Source organism: Vombatus ursinus, unplaced genomic scaffold (assembly GCF_900497805.2).
Source record: "Vombatus ursinus unplaced genomic scaffold, bare-nosed wombat genome assembly UNPS02014807.1, whole genome shotgun sequence".
Taxonomy (NCBI): Eukaryota; Metazoa; Chordata; class Mammalia; order Diprotodontia; family Vombatidae; genus Vombatus; species Vombatus ursinus.
Window position 1 is genome coordinate 23,149,062 of NW_020954585.1, and position 13,409 is coordinate 23,162,470.

Here is a 13,409-nt window from a genome sequence, read left to right on the forward strand (position 1 = left end):
AATTCCAGTGCCTTCCTTCTGTTATTTCCTATTTATCCTGTATATATCTTGCTCTGTATTTGTTTGCATGTTTTCTCCCCCAGTAGACTGAAGCTCCTCGAGGGCAGGGACCGTCTTTCGTCTGTTTTCGTATTCCCACCACTCAGCATACAGTCTGGCATACAGTATGCGCTTAATAAAAGTCTGATTGGTGAGAAGTGAAGGGCTCTCGCTAACAGGCTTATCCCGCTGCTTAGCAACAGCCAATTCCATCCCGCGCCGGCCCCGCCCCGCCCCCGCCTCTCCTTCGTCTAGCTTCAGTCCTCCTTCGTTCCGCCACATACCCCTGACATGCGCACTAAGAAGCGCAGGAGGGGGCGGGGCGGCGGACTCCTCGGTGGCTCGCGGCCTCTCCCGTACCCAGCTCGCCCCGGTGCGGCGCGCCCAGTGACGTGTAAAGGAAGCGACTCTCGCCTAGGCCCCGCCGATAATCGGCGGAGCGCCGGGTCCACCGGTCCAACGGCCATGGCCACCGTCGGAGTGGTCTCCGGGCGACCGGCGGAGGAGACGCTGCCGCAACCGCAGGAGCCGCCGTTGCAGGAGCAGAAGCCCCTGCCCGCTCCCCAACCTCCGCCGCAGGCGCAGCAGCAACCATCGCAGCCGCAGCCTCCGGCGTCGGTTCCTCTTCAGCCCCCTCCGCTCCCGGGCCTCAAGGAGGAGGAGACCTACTCTTTCCTGCCTTTGGTCCATGACGTCATCAAATGGTAACGTGCTCTCCGCGCGAGCGCCCCTCCCCCTTCCTCTCCCCCCCACCTCCCTCCCCTCCTTCCCCTCATTCCCCCCTCCCCTTCTCCCCCATTCCCAGGGTAAACTGCCCGGGGGTGACGTGCCCCTTCGCATCTCCAGTCCGTTCAGTGCATTTGTGGAATACCCCGAGGATGTGGATCTTTGCAGTGTACATGTTGCCATGGCAAAGAAACGGGATGAACCAATGATGGCTTCGCCTACCCCGGGTAGCTGCCAGCCGGTGGAAAGAGCCAAGGATCCAAGTTTCAGAGGCCAGCCAATTAGCAACAGAGTGGCCTCTGTAAAGTGAAGGGGTTGGAATGAGGTGACTTTGAAGGGTTCTTCCAAATTCAGCTCTTCATCAGTGATCCCCCTTTTGACAGTCAAGCATTTATTAGGCACCTACTATGTAAGCCAGGTACTGTGCTTAGGCAACAGGCATGTATAAGTGCTTACTGTGTCAGCTAGGCATTGCGCTAAGTCAGTCAAGGGCTTATTGTGTAAACCAGATACTGTCCTAAATTAATTAAGGGTGTACTGTGTAAGCCAGGCACTGTGGTAAGTTAACATTTATATTTTTTAAATTTATTTATTTTTAGTTTTCAACATTCACTTCCATATGATTTGAAGTTCCAAATTTTCTCCCCATCCTTCCCTCCCCCTCCCACCCCAAGATCACTGTGCAGTTTGATATGGGCTCTATGTATACATTTATATTAAACCTATTTTCACATTAGTCATGTTGTAAAGAAGAATTAGAACCAATGGGAGATATCACAAGAAAGAAGAAACATAAGTTAATATTTATTAAGCCCTTGCTGTGTAGGCCAGGCACTGTGTGCTGGAACTGAAGATTCAAAGAAAGGCAAAAAAAGTGGTCCCTGCCTTTAAGAAGCTCACATTCTGATGGAGGAGACAGCATGCCAAAAAACTATGCGTACAAGATGTAGAGGTTGTCAATGGAATATAATTCCAGAGGGAAGGCACTGGCTATGGTGTGACAGGGACTTAAAGACTTAGTGTGATATTTGGGGGTCAGGAATTCCTAACCTTTGAAGTTAATGTCATGGAGGACAACGAACCCTTAGTGCCCCTTCAGAAACTTAATCTAGGCATTGAAATTGACCCAGTATGATAAGCCATATGTCTTTATGCGTTCTGTTAATTAAACTAATGAGGAGAGGAACAGGGTGGCCTGCCTTGACACTCCTGAAACGGGCCATGAAGTCATGTTGTGCAATCTTTAGCTTAGCATGAATACCGTTCTTTTTTTAATCTCTCCACAATATCTGAGCTGTACACAGTTGGTACCACTTGCACATCCACTATCAAATCCCTGACAGATTACTGGAAAGAGTTGTTCTTCGTGCTCAAAGAGGACGGTGACATTAAGGAGGTGATACCATGGCATACAAGTGAATTGAAGTGAGGGAGAGCTGTGCAAAGTTACCAGCCTCACTTTCTCCTCCAGAGCCATCTGGGTCCAGAGGCAAGATACAGATCAGGATGACTGGAGATGGCCCTCATTGGAAATAATACGTACAAGAAGTTAGAAGACCTAAGAGTTTCTGGTCCCTTATGTGATTGGATAACTTTTCTATTCTGGGCCTGTTTCCTTCTTTGCACAATGAAGGGATTAGATTAGATAATCTCTAAGGTCTCTTTTAGTTCTAATGTTCTAGGGTTCTGACTTCTCTCTACCTATTCTTGTTCCATTCATTTTTTTACTTGTTTGATCAGTCTCTTCCCCCCCCACCCCAAGCCAATTGCCAGACATGAATTCTAGGCTCTGTACCCTCTCGTTGGGCAGATCATTCAACCTCTCTTTTCTTGTTTTCTTCTCTGAAATCAGAATTGGAAGGATCAAATGAGATAATGTAGCATCTTGTATTTGTACAGGCATTCACATCTATTGTTATAATTATTTCTACTAGGAATTCAAGTCTCCCCTCCCCTCCTCTATACTAGTCCCAGACTGGAAAAGGCTGCATAGTATAGTTTAGAGAGCACATAAGATCTATGTTCTAATCTCAGGTCTATGATTGACTAGTAGAGTGACTTAGCTTCACTGGACCTCCATTTCTTTCCCCGTAAAATGAAAAGGTTGGAAAATCTCTAAGATTCCTTCTAGTTCTAAAATTCTGTCATTTTTTTCCATTTTTTCCAACCCATGTCCTGTTCCCCAACATCAGCCTAAAACTATAACCAATCTGGATTTTGGGGACCTTTTCTGCAAGTAAGCAGTCAGATTTCTCACTGTTACTGTTGCCTATGTTGTATCCCCAGTCCCATTTCAGTCAAAATTATATTCATCCCTCAAGATCCAGGTCACACAGTAGCCTCCTCCACAGTGGCTTTCTTGATGATGTCCAGTACTCATATAAATCTATGAGCCAATCAGTTTAGTTGTTTGATCTAAGCATTCAGAATATAATTCATCCTTGCCTACCCCTAGACTTCTGTGTGGCCTACAAGTCATTGGCCCCTCTCACACCTTTTTCTTGATACATTTTTTCCAATAAATTTCTTGCCATCCTCCACTTTTCCCATCTTTGCATTGAAGTGATTAAATGTCACCTGGAGATGTTAATTTTAATTTGGAGAATTTTATCAAGTTCTTGTAGAATTTCTCTAGTCCATCATCTTTCTTGGTAGATGTTGGTACATAAGCTGCAATTATTTCCATGGAGGCCTTTTTGCAAATAGTATCTGAGCACTGCAGTACAAGAAAAAAGGGTTTATGAAAATTGAACTCATTAAGTGGAAATCACACTAGATTTAAAGTCAGAAGACCTTATTTCAAATCAGGGCTCTGCTGTAAACTACTAGTGTGGCTTTGGGTTGTCACTTAAATTCTCTTGATCTCAGTTCCTTCATCTGTAAAATGTACAATTCTGAAGCTATAATTCTTTTGATTGTAAGGTTGCAGAATCATCAAAGTTGGAAGGAGTTCAGAAACCTCTACCTCTCTCTGCAACATCTCTACCAAGTGATCATCTAGCGTTTGCTTGAGGAAATCAAATGAGAGGGAACCCACCTCCTCCTTCGGCAGAAAGAGAAATTGGGCAAACTATAAATTAACTCCAAAAGTGGAGGGGGAGGGGAAAGTAAAAAAAATCCTGGGCCAAATGAATTCACCAATTCCTACCAAGCAATTTATGAGCAAATTCCATACTGTGATCGATCATTTACAAAAACAAAGAAGGAAGGAATAAACAAATTCATATTATTGAACAGATTTAGTACTTTATTAAATAAATCTTCCCGCCCATACTGCTTCCATTCCTACCTTCTTCCCTACCTTCTCTCCATCTGAAATTTGGACTTTCTTTCTCCAGAAATTACCATGGCCTCTGGCCCATGAGCTTTTGCTTTATGTTACCTTGAACCAAACCTCTACCTCATTTCCTGGCTAACAGATCCAAACCCTACTGCTCCCATGCCCTTTTCCTTCTTTCAGGCTCACTTTTATGGAGTGTCTTAAGATCTCCACTAGAATGTAAACTCCCTGAGAGCAGGAATTGTTATCCTTGTTTGTATTAGTGTTCTGTTGCACAGCACACCTGGTAAGGGCTTAATGAATGCTCCCTCTGTCTTTCTATTTGTCTTAATCAGGTTACCCAGGAGTGTTGATAGTTTTTATAGGTTAGTAATAATAACAAATTCAGTTGGCATAATAAAAGGTCAAGAATAATAAAAGGCATAATAAAAACAAGAGGAAGGATGTGGGCTTGGCATGACTAGATCTTAAACTATACCACAAAGCAATAATTATCAAAATGACCTGGAAATAGATTTTTTAAAATATAGTACTAAATGCATGGAATAGACTAAGCAAAGACTTACAAACAGAATTGCATAGCATTTCATAAAATCCAAAAACACAAACTGCCTTGGGAAGGAACTTATTAATTTAACAGGAATTACTTTGAAAACTTAAAAGCAGATGAGTGAGAGATAAGTTTTAATTGACATCTTGAGTCTCATCTCCTATCAATTCCGATTGGATCTACATATAAGAAGTCACACCATTAAAAAAAATAGAGGAAAGTGTTACAGTTATGGATTTTGATCTAGCATCCCAGGTTGGAAATGGAGCAGGTGAAAGCATCAGTGCCAGTGCTGCACTTCCAACTGGGGCAAGTTAGGGATACTCAGGCTCTTTTAAAAAGCAAAAAACAACCTCAAATCTAAAAACTAAGGAAGAAAAAAAGTCATTAAAACCAATCAACACTTGAAAAAAAAATTTAACATTATATGCAGTGTTTCATACCATTGTATGCCCCTCTTCTGCAAAGGAGCAGGGTGAGGTATCTTCTATCTTTTTCTCACATTAAGTTTGTTCTTTGTAATTTTTCAGTCTTTCACTAAGATTGTTTTGTGGTGGTCGTTCTTTGTTGTAGTTACTGTGGATATTGTTTTCCTAGCTTTGCTTGCCTCACTTTGCATCACTTCTAAGTCTAGTATTCATCATGTTTGTCTTTTCCCATAGTACATTAAGAGTCCATTATGTTCATGTACTATAATTTGGTTCACCATTCCCCAATCAGTGGACAGCTACTTTGTTTCCAGATCTTTGCTACCACAAAAAGTGCTTCTATAAATAATTGGTGTATTAAAAAAGGGTTTCTTTTTGTCAGTGACAAATATATGCCCAGCAGTGGAATTTCTAGGGGTATGGACATTTTAGTTTTGCATAATTCCAAATTGCTTTCCAGAATGGTTGTACCAATTAATAACTCCACCAATAATGCATTAATGTTCTTGTAATTTTACAGCCACTCCACCGTCAACTGTTCCTGCCTTTTCTCATCTTTGCCCATTTGGAAGTACGTTTTAAAGTTGTTTAAATTGGTTTTTCAAAACCTTTGATACTGTCCCAAATTCTAATGAGACCCCAGTTTTGAAACAGCTAGTTTTGGAATTCTATACTGTGATTTTCCCTGCCTTGTTGTTTGGAGTGAATTATTTGCCTCAGTCATGAAAATAAGCCCACTTACCATGACTGATGAAAATGTCTAGAAAAGTGGAGGCCACACAGACGTGATTTGATCCAACGCCTCCTCAGCCATTTTCCTTTAACGTCGGTCTTGCCAAGATTCCAATTTTTTTGTTCCAAAGTAGTCATATTTTAGTAATTTTGACAGTTCTCTGATGTCACTGCTTGAGCCTTGTGATTTATCAAAATTCTGGATTTTAGTGATAAGTATGTTTGTATCATATACATAAATAATTGGCCCTGTTTCTTAATAAATGCTATTTTCTTTTTTTAAAATAAGTTTTTATTGTTTTTTGTTTTTTTACATCATCATGGTTTTCCTGAGCGTCCTTCCATTTTCCTCCCATATTATCATTCCATATAACAAATATTTTTAGGACAAAAGAAAGAAGGAAAAAAATCAACATAACTGATCAATACTTTGGAAAAGTCTGAAAATATGTGCATGCAAAGGGAAGGATTAGAAGTGTTTTCTTCTCATATTTCTTCTTTTAACCATGGTTGTTTTTTTTTTATAATTTTGCAACATTCACTTTTGATTTGTGTGTGTGTGTTTGTGGTTATTCTTTCTGTTTACATTGTTGTAGTCATTGTATATATTGTTTTCTTGGCTCTGCTTCACTCAGCATCAATTCATGTAGGTCTTTCCATGCTTCTCTGTATTTATTATGTTTTTTCTTAGTAATATTCCATTATATTCATGTACCACAATTTAAATAAATTAACCATCCCCCATTCAATGGAAATCTACTTTGTTTTCAATCCTCTGCTACCACAAAAAAAAGGCTGCTATAAATATTTTGGTATATTGGAGACTTTTTTCTTGTCAGTGGCTCCTTGGGGTATAAATCCAGTAATGCAATTTCTGGGTTAAAGGGCATAGACATTTTAGTCACTTTATTTGCATAATTCTAAATTTGTTTTCCAAAATGGTTGTACCAGTTCACACCAACAATGTACCAGATTGCCTTTCTTCCTATAACCCCTCCAACATTGATTATTGTTGTATTTTATCGTCTTTGCCAATTTCCAAGGTGTGAGGGGAAACCTCAGGGTTGTTTTGATTTGTATTTTCCTTTATTATTAATGATCTGGAACATTCTTTCACTTGGTTGTTAATAGTTTTCGATTCTTTTGAGAGAACTGTTCATATCCTTTGATCACTTATCAATCTATTATCTATTAGGGAATGACTTTTGGTTTATGCACACACACACATACACACACATTTTATGTTTCTTGGATATCAAACCCTTATTAGAGAAATTCACTACAAAGATTTTTTTTTTCCTATTCAGTTTCTTCTCTTTTTATCCTAGGTGAATAAAATTGTCTGTGCAGAAGCTTTTCAGTTGTATGTAATCAGTTATCTCTTTTATCTTTTGTGATTGCCTCTATCCATTGTTTGGTTAAGAATTTACCTTGTACTCATAGATGTGAGATATATGATATGTTTCTCTTCTAATTATAATCTGAAGCTTTAATATGAAGATCTTGTATCCATTTGGGATATATTGTGGAATATAGTATAAGATGTGGGTCTACGTCTAATTTGTCCCAAAGTGCTTTCCAGTTTTCCCAGAGGTTCTTATCAAGTAGGGCATTCTTCTCTAAGTAATTTATGTTTTGTGCTTTATAGAATGCTGGTTTATTGAGTTCCATTGTTTTTGATTCCTCTCATCTAGTTACATTGATTTCCCTTTTGCTTTTTTTAACCAATAACAGATGATTTTGATAAATGCTGCTTTATAATATAGTTTGAGGTCTGGAAGTGCTATTCCTCTTTTGTCTCTACCTCTTTTCATAATTTCCTTTGATATTCTAAATCTTTTGTTTTTCCAAATGAATTTTGTTATATTTTTTCAGGTTCAATGAACTATTCCTTTGATAATTTGATCGGTATAGCATTAAAAGTCTAAGTTAACTTTGGTAGTATTGTCAATTTTACCACACTGGCCTCGTTCACTCAGCCATGAGCACTGAATATTCCTCTAGCTTTTTAAATTCTTTATTTCTTTAAGAATCACTTTATAACCAAATCTTTACAAGTCTTTTGTTTGCTTTGATTAGATTGATCCTCAGATTCTTTATGAATTTTGTAGGTATTTGGAATGAAATTTCCCTTTCTGTTACTGCCTTTTGGATTTTGTTATTCTTTTATAGAAAGACACTTGATTTTGAGGATTTATTTTGTAGCTTTCAACTTTGTTGAAGCTATTGTCTCAATCAATATCTTTGCTCATTCCCTAGGATTTTCCAAGTATACAATCATCATCAGCAAATCCTATCTTTATGCTGTTAGTTTCTTTCTACCAGGTTGGCTTTTGAGGGTGAAAAAAGTATCTCATAAGAGAACTAATATAACAAATACAGTTCTAATTGTCAAATAACTAGCTATGTTTTCTATCTTCCTTTTAGAGCATATTAGGATGATGCTAAGGTGCTCTTGACTTTGGCCTTATTTATTCTTCCTATTCTTCTTGACCCCCATATGTTCTACTAATCTTTTTTTCTAAAGGTAGGGTTATGACTAACCTTGAACACAAAAGCCCAGGCCCACTTAAAGGCTGCTGCTTTTGTTCATTTTTGAGGATTGGGAGCTATTTGAAAAGCTTTTTTTTTTTTTTAGGTCTGTTTGAGTGTTTCAAAGTAGTCCTAGCTTAGAAGGGACCCCACTGAGTGTGAGGCATTTCCTGAATATAGTATTTTCCTCACCCCAAGAGCTCTGTGCTGTTTTGACTCTACAGAAATACTCTGCCTCTTGGGGCTGATTTCAGTGGAGGGAAACACTTTTCTGCACACTGTTTGACCTCCTTTCAGTTCAGCTCCTCTCTTTATAAGACAGTTTCATATTGATTGTTGTTATCTTTAGACCTGTTTTACTTTACTTGAAGTATTTCTGTGGCCTAAGAAATGGGGTGACTTTGGAGATTGGGGAATTTAGGGTCATATGAGGGTCTTTAATAAGTAATTAGTAATCATGTTAGTAATAATTTAGCCAGTTATTTATATTTTAGCACAATTTGTTTCCCAGATTAATTTTAGTTAAATCTTTTTTTTGTTATATCACACTAGACAGCTTTCCTTTCATTATTTTTTAGCCTTAACTAAATGACTACGTGACCTAGTAGATAGAGTGGTGGACCTGGAATCAGAAAGACCACAGTCCAAATCCAGCCACAGATATTCACTAGTTATATGACCTTGGGCAAGTTGCTTAACTTTTATTTACCTTAATCCACTGGTGAAGGAAATGGTAAACCACTCCACTCTTTGCCAAAAAAAAAACAACAAAAACCAAAAACCAACCAAAAAACAAAAAAAAACATATAGAGTCATGAAGTGTCAGATACAACTAAATGACTGAACAGTAACAAACAAATGATAACATAGTCAGCAGGGATAGTTTTGAGTTCACTTGTGGATCTGGGTTGAGATTACTTCTTTTAAAAAAAAATTGTTTAAAATCCTCCCTATTTAGTTATCTTCAAAATTATTTGTAATTTTCAAGAATACCAGTTGCCCTTTTCCTGGAATTTAGCAGAAGATGTACTATTGGTTGGTTATTTAAATTGAGTACGACAGATGGAAGGTAGTAGTTAAATGGTTAGACAACTCTTGGTTCCTAAAATAAAAGCCCTATTCTTGTACTGATATAGACAATCGATAAATAGTTGATAGTGGCAGTTATTTGACTTAGAGGGAAGTAATATGCTACCTTTGGAAAAAAGCTACCCTGCCTGCGTAAGCTCAGGAAAAATGAATTAGCACCATCTGGTCTGAAATGTCCCCACTAGGAAAGAAATTTTATTTTAAAAATGATAATTGACAAATTTTCCCCTTTTCTGCCTCAGTGGCCTAATTTTAGAACAGCTTATTGAATTAACTGTTAGTTTCATTGAATCAGCTGCTTGTTTTCAAAAACTTATCCATATATTCTTTTTTTAATTTTTCTAATGCATAAGAGCAGCTTGTTGATCTAGGTGAGTTGTAATAAAGATAGTATAGAGTAGGCTACAATGAAGCCAGTGATTTCTCTCATTGCCGAACAAGATGTTTTCTCAGTCCTCAGTCTTTTTTTAACCTCTGTTCTTCATTGGACATTGCTGACCATGCTGTCTTCATGAATACTTTCTTTTCTCTAGGTTTATGTGATTTTACTCTTTTGATTTTTCTCCTACCTGTCTGACGACTTCTCATTCTGATTTGAGATAATAAGTTAACATGTAAAGTGCTTTGCAGAGCTTAAAGTACTATGTAATGCTAGCTCTGATCTGCGAGATGGATCATCACTCAAATCACTGCCCCTTCAGCTGTGGGTATTCCCCGGATCTTTGAGGTGGACCTCTTATTTTTTCTCTATTGGGGACTTCATAAACTCCCATACATTGAATGATCATCTCAATACAGATAACAGATAGCTAAGAGGCACAATCAGGTGCTGGACCTGGAGTCAGGAAGACCTGAGCTCAAATCCAGCCTTAGACCACTAGCTCTGTGACCCAGGGTAAATCACTCTGTCTTAGTTTCTTCATCTGTAAACTTGGGATAATAATAGTGCCCACTTTGTTGTAAGGATCAAATGAGATCATATTTGTAAAGCACCTTATAAACCTTAAAGCCCTATGTAAACACTATTATTACTAATATTATCTATATTCCAGCTTTAGTAGCATGTCATTAATTGTCTATTAGGCATTTCACATTGAATGTCCTGAAGGTATCTCAAATTCATCATGTCCCAACATAAAACTCATATTGCCTTCCAAACCCACTCCTCTTCCAAACATGAGTAAGTGAATGAAAAAGCATTTATTTAAGCACTTACTCTGTGCCAAGCACTATGCTAAACACTGGGGGTACAAATGCAAAAATCATGACCACCCCTTCCCTTAGGAGCTTACATTCTAATGGAGGTGGGAGGGAGAGACAATACTTAAAGAGGAATGGTAGTCACAGAGGTATATTGTAGTTTATAAAATTAAAAGTGTGCTGAGGAGAGCTATAGGGCAGTAATAATGGCAGTGTTGATTTGATTATAGTTCTACAACTGGAAAGGGGGGTAGAGAGAGGACAGTACAGGTTACATGTTTAATGGCTAGGCAGCTGGTAAGAGATGGCAAAGGAGTAAAGTAAGGCACAGTTGGAACCGTGGGCCATGAGGCATTCACTAATTTAGACAAAGGGGGCCAGGACAGGTAATTTTGGAGATGAAAGGCTTAAGTCTTCCAGGGCATGGGCTCTGGTATAGCTGGTAAGGTGTTTGGTGAGGAGGTGGCCTATTTCTGTGGAAGGTGCTACCCCTCTCACTCTTTCACCTTTATAACCTTAATGTTATCCCTGACTCCTCACTCCTCCCTCTCCTTCTCTTCACATAACCAGCTACATCTTACTGTTTCTACTTACCACAACATTTCTTTTTTTCTGACTGCTTCTTTCTACTCAGAGCTACCACTTTTGTCCAGGACCTCATCCCCTCTCATTTAGTGACTACAATATACCTCTGTGACTACCATTCCTCTTTAAGTATTGTCTCTCCCTCCCACCTCCATTAGAATGTAAGCTCCTAAGGGAAGGGGTGGTCATGATTTTTGCATTTGTACCCCCAGTGTTTAGCATAGTGCTTGGCACAGAGTAAGTGCTTAAATAAATGCTTTTTCATTCACTTACTCATGTTTGGAAGAGGAGTGGGTTTGGAAGGCAATATGAGTTTTATGTTGGGACATGATGAATTTGAGATACCTTCAGGACATTCAGTGTGAAATGCCTAATAGACAATTAATGACATGCTACTGAAGCTGGAATATAGATAATATTAGTAATAATAGTGTTTACATAGGGCTTTAAGGTTTATAAGGTGCTTTACAAATATGATCCCATTTCAGTGACTGTCTTAGTCTCCCTGCCTCAAGTCTCCCCACTCCAATTCATCCTTCCATAGCTGTCAGTATTTTTCTTTATTGTCAGACTATGTCACTCATCAATAAATTCCAGTGGCTTTCTATTGCCTCTAGGATAAAATATATATTACTCTTCTTCCCTATCCTGGCCTTCCAGCCTCATTGTATATTACTGCTGTCCCTTACTCTGCAGTCCAGCTAAACTGAGCTTTTCTGTGTTTCTCACACTCCATCTCCCATCTTTGCCATGCCCTCCCCACTGACACCCCCACTTAGAATGTACTCCTTCCTCAAACTCCTCTCTTCCTTCACCACCTTTGACATGAGACCTTCCCTGTTAATGCTCTCCCTCCCTAACTACCTTGTATTTATTCTATATATATTTATATGTGTACATGCTGTCTCCCCTGATAGAATGTAGGTTTTTTGAGAGCAGGGATTTTAGCCTAGATAATGCCTAGTACGCGGTAGGCACCTAAACACTTGTTGTTTGATTGATTGTTAGCTGAAGTATATAAAGTATTTAAAAGGGAACTTGGTCTGAAGCCAGGAAGGGGAGTTCAGCTGACTTTATTGGGTGAGTTTATTCAGTAATAAGAGAGACCTTATTCTTATTGAAAATATCCAAATAGTAGAATTGACTTTTTAAAAGCAGATAATCGTTCTTGGAACAACAAGCCTTTATGGTAACAAGTTAAAGCCTCGATCTTTCAGGCTTTCGCCATTGCTAGCTTGTTAAAATCTCCTGGTGAAGTGGGAATTTGGGAATATTGGTATCTATGAAGTGTCCTAAATTGAAGCAAATTTCATATTTTAGCCAACTTTGCCATTTTTCAGTTGCTGTGTATATTTAGTCCAACCCCACATGGGGTTGGAGACACAGTATATTCTTGTTCCTAGCCGTCGGCACTGACCTTTGGTTCCTTCCTTCTACAGTATGGACAAAGACAGTGTTGACATGCACCAGGAGTTGACTGCTCTCAAGACCAAGTTCCAGGAGATGCGGAAAGTGATTAGCGCTATGCCGGGTATCAGTTCGAGTCCAGAACAGCAACAGCAGCAGCTGCAGAGTCTTCGGGAGCAAGTCAGAACCAAAAATGAACTTCTGCAAAAATATAAGAGTCTCTGTATGTTTGAAATCCCCAAAGAATAAAGCAGGCATGTTGCAGTGACAAAAGTGACAAAACTGGACCGGAGAAGCCAAGATTGCATTTTGTTCTTCCTTCCCTCGCCCCTGTGGTGTGGTTCTGTATGGACCCCAGCGACTCGTTGTCTAGAGCAGCTCTTTTCATACTTCTTTGTTGGCTGTGCTGAGTGGTTAGGTCACTGTGGCTGGTTGGAGGCACGCAGACAAGCATTTTCTGGTGTGAATTAAGGCCTACTAGTGGAAGTGAGTGGTATACTTTCATGGGGGCTGAAACTATGTGGCTGCCTCCTGGGAAGTAACCGTCTGTCACATTTTCTGGTTTTGACATCTGTACTGGAGGACACAGTGCGAAAGAGGGTATTCTTTAGTTTCTCCTCCCATCTCACACCCCCTTCCCCTTGGTTGTGTTCAGTGTGTACGAGGTACGTACTGTTCCTATTTATGGAAGTTTCGTGAAACTTTCAAATAGAGTTAATTGGCCAAATTACTCTTTGTGCTGCTTGGGTCTAATGTGATTAATGGGTGGCTCTGTGAGAATGAATATAATTTTGAATTCATGGAGGCACCACAGAGAGAATTTTTTTAATATTTTTTTTTT

General features: G+C 39.2%; 1 protein-coding gene across 1 annotated transcript; it reads left to right on the plus strand.

The window, feature by feature from the left end:
• The first annotated feature begins 330 nt into the window (after positions 1 to 330).
• Positions 331 to 12,863, plus strand: MED9 (mediator complex subunit 9). The gene is made up of 2 exons (XM_027874974.1): positions 331 to 743; positions 12,601 to 12,863. The coding sequence occupies exons 1-2, from the start codon at positions 331 to 333 to the stop codon at positions 12,815 to 12,817; spliced, it is 630 nt and encodes a 209-aa protein (XP_027730775.1). The 3' UTR covers positions 12,818 to 12,863.
• The last annotated feature ends 546 nt before the right edge of the window (positions 12,864 to 13,409 follow it).